General features: G+C 56.1%; 1 protein-coding gene across 6 annotated transcripts in view; it reads right to left on the bottom strand.

Annotated features, from left to right (window-relative positions):
• Positions 1-5,793, bottom strand: part of TOM1 (target of myb1 membrane trafficking protein) — a 49,874-nt gene that overhangs the window by 22,154 nt on the left and 21,927 nt on the right. For 4 of the 6 annotated variants that reach the window (XM_069082032.1, XM_069082033.1, XM_069082034.1 and 1 more), the window contains exons 3-6: positions 4,507-4,585; positions 3,491-3,640; positions 1,604-1,738; positions 1,276-1,422 (exon numbers count right to left, since the gene is read on the bottom strand). In XM_069082032.1, coding sequence (XP_068938133.1) covers positions 1,276-1,422; positions 1,604-1,738; positions 3,491-3,640; positions 4,507-4,585 — 511 coding nt within the window. The remainder of the gene's footprint in view (positions 1-1,275; positions 1,423-1,603; positions 1,739-3,490; positions 3,641-4,506; positions 4,586-5,793) is intronic. The other 2 variants (XM_069082036.1, XM_069082037.1) reach the window with 1 other exon arrangement.

The raw sequence follows: 5,793 nt of genomic DNA, 5'->3' as shown, positions 1-5,793 counted from the left end.
ACCAGCTCCAGAAGCACGGCTGCCTTGGGACTTCTCTGGGCTCTCCCCCAGGAAGGCTCATGATTAGGAGACTATGAGGTGATTCTAGCCTGAATGTGCCTGGTCCTCATCTGTCATCAGGACCGTCTGGCAGGAAGGGAGGGCAGGGCCCTGGGCTCCAAGACCTTGGTTCAAGGACGGTGCTTGTCCTCCTCATGGCCCACCAGTTTCTGGCCTTCTCTAGCCTCTCCTCCATGCCCCCAGCAGGTACCTCCTCCCCACACCTTCCTCTTGTGTGCTGTCTCCCCCCATTAGGTTGTAAGTTCCTTGAGGGGAGGGACTTTGTTTTTATTTGTATTGGTACCCACAGTGCCTGGCCAGCCCCTCTCTCACCCAGGGCATGCTGGAGACTTCTTGGCACTGAGTGTCTTAGGGAGTTGCCTGGGGCACAGAAGGGGCTCTGCAACCTGCCCAGGGACTCGCAGGCAGCAGGTGGCAGAGTCAGACTCCAATGAAGGTAATGTCTATACACTGGGCCACCCTGCCTCTCAGCCCCCTACCCCACTTCTCCAAGCACCATCCCCCACTCACACTGCGCAGGGGCATGGCACAGTGTTCAGTCCTTTGAAGGATGAGGAAACCGAGCTTCAGAAAGGTCAGGTACCTTGTCCTTGGTTACCCTCATTCTATGACACAGCTAGGCAGCTGCACTACCAACATGGTCTAGGGCTTTTCTGGTCTGGAGAACTCCCAGGTAAGGAAACTCCTTCTACCAGTGCAGATTGGCACTCTCTCTGTATCTTTGGTTTTAGGGAGCCTCCTGGAGCTCTGAGGGGTTGAGGAACCTTCCCAGGGTCACACAGCTGACACAGGTGCAACTCGAACCTACGACCTCTGACTCTCCATCCACAAAGAAACACAGCTTCTAATTAACGATATTTATACCCCAGGATTCCTTAGAAGTTGTGCTCCAAATCTCAGCACCAGAGAAATGTAAGGGATCTTCTACATAGAGACCTCCACATGGCTGGAAAGTAGCTCAAGGGAATCCTTATTAACACACTCTTTCAGGAGGGGAAACTGAGGGACGGAGGGAGAGGCTCCACGGTCAGCAGTAGATCTGCCATAGAAAACCGTTCCCCAAATGCCAACGACTATGATGCTGCTCCCGGCTTCTCCCACTCCATGTCCTGAAGGAGTGGCCGTCTAAGGATCCTTGCCTGCTCAGCCTCCTTCCTGAAACTGGGGCTGAGGGAGCTGGGGGAACTGACACCCGAGAGCCGGGCCACTCTTTACCTGCTCTGGTGACGGCGTCACAGGCACGTCGTCAGGGGCGGACGGCACGTTTGGCGGGGGCACGGCTTGCTGCAGGGAGTTTGTGCGTTGGCTGGACTGTGTTACTGATGAATTCTGTCCTGGTGGGGGCTCGGAGCCATACACGGACTAGGGATAAAAACCGAATCAGAGAGGGAGGAGCAAGGGCTGGCTAGAGAAACTCAGGAGGCCCGCAGGTCAGGAAGCAGCAGCTGGCCAAGCTCTTCTCTGTCTCTTCCCAGTTTTCTGGCCTCTCAGCTTGGTCCGCCCTGGCCTGACTGGGAACATGGGAGGTGGTGAGCCTCCTTACCCTCTGGGGTGTGTGGATGGGGGACAGCATGTCCAGGTCAGTCATGGGAAACTCCAGGCCCTTCCTCCTGAGGTCTTCATAGACGGCCACGACTCCTGTCAGGTCGGGCGAACTGCGGAAGGCGTCTGCCCAGGACTGCCAAGAGGAAGAGGGGACAGAGCCAGCTGGTCACTGCACTGACCTTCCTTCCTCTGGCCTTTCGTCCGTTCCCACGGGGGCTGGGGGAGCTAAACTAGAAGGCACCTTGGACACAAGGAAAGCCAGGAGTGCTCGGGGATGAGCCAGGAAAGGGCCCTGGGCTGCAAGGTCACTAGATTCAGAGTGAGAGGACCCAGGATACCCCTTCCTGCTACGTACCGGAGCACACCAGGGGGCCTCTCTGGTACAGAGCAGGGGCGGGATCTGACATCTGCTAAGGCCACTTCTGCTTTCTCACTGTGGTCCCCTGATCATCAGACCCCACATTCAAACCCAGGTCTTCAGCCTCTAACTGCCAGTAGTCTTACTGTACTCCCACGTCCCTCCTTAGCTCCAATTCCTGGACTCCAAAGCCTCCTTCGAGGCTCGCCTCTGGGCCTGACTTTGAGCCCTTCCATATTCACCTCTCCCTTCTCGGGAGAGGCTGCATTTACTTGTTGGCTTCTATGCAGTATCCTTCACTAGAAGGTGAACTCCTTGAATACGCACCTTAGCTGATTCTTTGCAGAGGTGGGGGCCTATGGGTGTGCCACACTACGAATTCCATTCTGTGTGGCTGGTGAGTTAGTTTAGCTGAAGTCTTTGAGGTTTTCTATTTTATTCTTTGCTATGAGGGACAGTCTCTGGGCAGGGGAGGGGAGTAATGTATTTGGAAAATAAAGAGAAGATTTTAAAGTGGAATGCAAGCATCTGCTGCCTACCAGAGACTAACTCGTTTCTTTCTCCTTTCAAGGATCAGAATCATTCTCTGACTTTAGCCTGAGAGGGCTTTCCCATCTCATCACGCCACTCTACATTCATAGCCATCCTCTTAAGGGCTAGCGAAGGCCTTGTTCCCATTTTGCAGATGAGGAAACTGAGGAAAGGGGATTCAAGGGACTTCCTCAGAGCCTGACAGACAGTGGCAGGGCTGGGACCAAAATCCAGGTCTCCTAAGTCTCAGCCCAGAGAATTCTGCCTAGAAAAAGTGCTGGTGCCAAATCCTAGTACATTACTCTCCCCTTGCACCCAGCAAGAGTCCTGATGGCATCAACGCAACTGGCAGGACAGTAGATAAATGGAGCATTGGATGTGGGGTCAGGGAGTCCTGAGTTCAGCTCTGGCCTCTGGCACAAGTCATATGACCTTGGACAAGTCACTGTAACCTCCCCGTGCCTCAGTTTCCCCAACTGCAATATGGAGATAATAATCACACTTACCTGACAGGGTTGTTGTGAGGATAAAATGGGAAATATTTCTAAAGGGCTGTGTAAACCCTAAGGTACAATGAGGATGAGGAAGAGGCTGTCTAGGTCAGAGACCATGCATGATCTGAGGGTCCCTGGGCCACCAAGCTGAGACCAGAAAGGCAGACATCTGAAACTGAGCCTCAAAGGCCATCGGTTCCAACTTACTCATTTTACAGGAGAGGAAACTGAGGCCAAAAGAAGCACAGTGACCTGCCCCAAGTTACCCAGTGTCAGAGGTAGGATTTGAACCCAGGTCCCCCGACTCCTAATCTACTGATTTTTCTTGCAGGTATGGTGTTGCTATGGGTTTTGGCCTTCTCTTCTCTCAGTCTTGCCTTAAGAATCTCCCAGTTCAAGGTCTAGGGGGAAAGAGGTCCAGGCCCATGTTCCTCATTCCCCTTTGGGAACCTCTGCTCTTCCCTGGGCCTCCCGTGGCCCTGCCCCCTTGCCTGGTGCTCACCTGGATAAGCATGAGAACCTTGTCATGGACAGTGGTGGGGGGGTTGTTCTTTGGCAAGATGGTCCTCACCAGGACCCCTTCCACGAAGTCCTGGCTGGCCACGAGGACGTGGAAGCGGTGGCCACAGTTTTTAACACAGGTTTCCAAGACCTGAAGGGTCCAAGGAGTAGTGGTGAGAATTCCAGGTAGGAAAGGGCCCTCCCTGAACAGGGTCTCACTCATTCCAAACAGGCCATCGCTTTTACAGACAAAATCCAAGCATCCAAGTCTCTGTCATGGGGCTCTCTGGAGATGAGGCCTCAGGAAGAAGTCTTTCTGACTTACACAGCCTTTTGACAGAGCAGAACCAAGGTGGAGAGCAAGAACAGTCCCAGAGACACAAACTCTGGGGGGCAGGGGAAGTTCTAAGAGATGAAGCTCCGACTGTTACCCCCCAACACACACCAAGACAAACCTCCTGTGATCATCAGCACTACGGATCCCTCCCCTGCTCTGCCCGCTCCCCCCACCCCCCCACTTCCCAGGACATTCACTACAGCCTTGTACCTTCCTCTGGATACAAGACTAGAGAAGGGAGCTCCCCCTCCCATCCTATGGCCCAGGCACCCTGAGGCACAAGGACCTCTGTCCCCTTGTCACCCACCAGCCATGGACTGCCCAGACAGCCACAGAGTCAGTTTGGATGGGGGCTAAGCCACAGTTCCCTCACATCTGCTGGCTCCCACATTGGCTGAGACTTCTGGGTCTCTGGTTTCTAGACCTCTCTAGGTGAAGGGGTGGGTCCCAGGGGACCCCTGGCTTGGGCATCTGGTTCTCCCTACAACAACACCATTCAGCACCCTGGGCCCCAGGCCCCAGACTTCTCCCCTTCCTTGCCCTCAACTAACAGCACAGAGGTGAGGGAACATGCCCATGTGTGGCCATGGGCAGGCTTGGGATGAGGCAGACGCAGAAAGTGCTGAAGGGCCCAGGCACCAGAGGGGGCAAGGCCAGGTTGGGAAGGGGCAGGCACTCACCGTGAGTGCCAGCATCACCTCGTGGAAGTTCTTATTGCCCACGATCCTCTTTTTCAGGGCTCTCAGAGCGTCTTTGGGGCTGTGGGGAATGAGGAAAGGGCACGGCTGCAGCACATGGTTGGGACGGTGGGCACATGGAAGCTCTCTGGCTCACTCCCTCCTGCTGGCCTGGGGAGGAACAGCAGGCCCGGGGGGGCCTTGAACCCCACGAGCATCTGGCAGGGCTGGTCCACCAATCAGATCATAGATCTGGAGAAGGAAGGGGCCCGAGGGGCCAACCAGTCTAACCTCCTCAGCCCAAAGCAGCTCATAGGGCCTGAAGTCTAGAGCCAGAAGAGGCCCCACAGGTCCAGTCACCTCATTTACTGATGAACAAGATGAGCCAGAGGGAGGCGAGGTGCCCGGCCCAGGGGCACCCATGGCATGCTTTGAACCGAGGGCTCTCCAGCCCTCTGTCTACACCACATCACCTCCCCCATGTGCCTGCCGATTTCTGAAGCTTGTTGGGATTCTTGGGGAAGGGGGGTGCTGAGGGAGGTTAGGGGAGGGGTGGGGCCTTCCTCGACACTGCTGTCAGAGCCCAATGGGCCTGGAGGGCAGGGGGACAGAGGCCACAGTCACCGCCTCAGAGGCGCCATTTCAGCTAGACAAACAGACCCAGTGTGCGCCCATTTCTTAAGCACCTAGGGCGTGCTCAATGCTGGGGAGCCCCAGCAAGACGACAAGACAGCTACAATGCAGTGAACGAGGTTCAGAGGCTGCGTGTAGAGAAGGCAGCATCAGGGCTGGTCTTCAGAAGCTGGGGAGGATCAGTGAGGGAGGGAAAAGCCACAGCAACATCAGACCGGCCACATGTCGGGGATGTTTTAGAGGGGAGGCCGGCTGGGGCAGCTCCCGGGCTCACAGGAACACAGACATGGGGGCAAACAGGATCTCAGAGATTCAACCACATCATTTAACTGATAAGGAAACTGAGGCCAGAGAAGGGCAATGAGGGAGAAGATTCTAGGCACAGATGCAGCATGACAGGCCAACCTGGCCACAGCCCAGCAAGCGAGTAGAGGCGAGGCCAGGGCAGTGAGTGAGCGGAGGTGAGACCAGGGCAGCAGGAGGAGGTGAGGCCAGGGCAGCGAGTGAGCGGAGGTGAGACAAGGGCAGCAGGAGGAGGTGAGGCCAGGGCAGCGAGTGAGCGGAGGTGAGGCCAGGGCAGTGGGAGGAGGGCCAGGGCAGCGAGTGAGCGGAGGTGAGACCAGGGCAGTGAGTGAGCGGAGGCGAGGCCAGGGCAGC

This window comes from Petaurus breviceps, unplaced genomic scaffold, assembly GCF_028583685.1.
Source record: "Petaurus breviceps papuanus isolate PSGF00001 unplaced genomic scaffold, PetGlider_PUasm1.0 156, whole genome shotgun sequence".
NCBI classification, from domain to species: Eukaryota; Metazoa; Chordata; class Mammalia; order Diprotodontia; family Petauridae; genus Petaurus; species Petaurus breviceps.
Note: the sequence above shows the minus strand (reverse complement) of the source record. Positions and strands in the feature narration are given on the sequence as shown.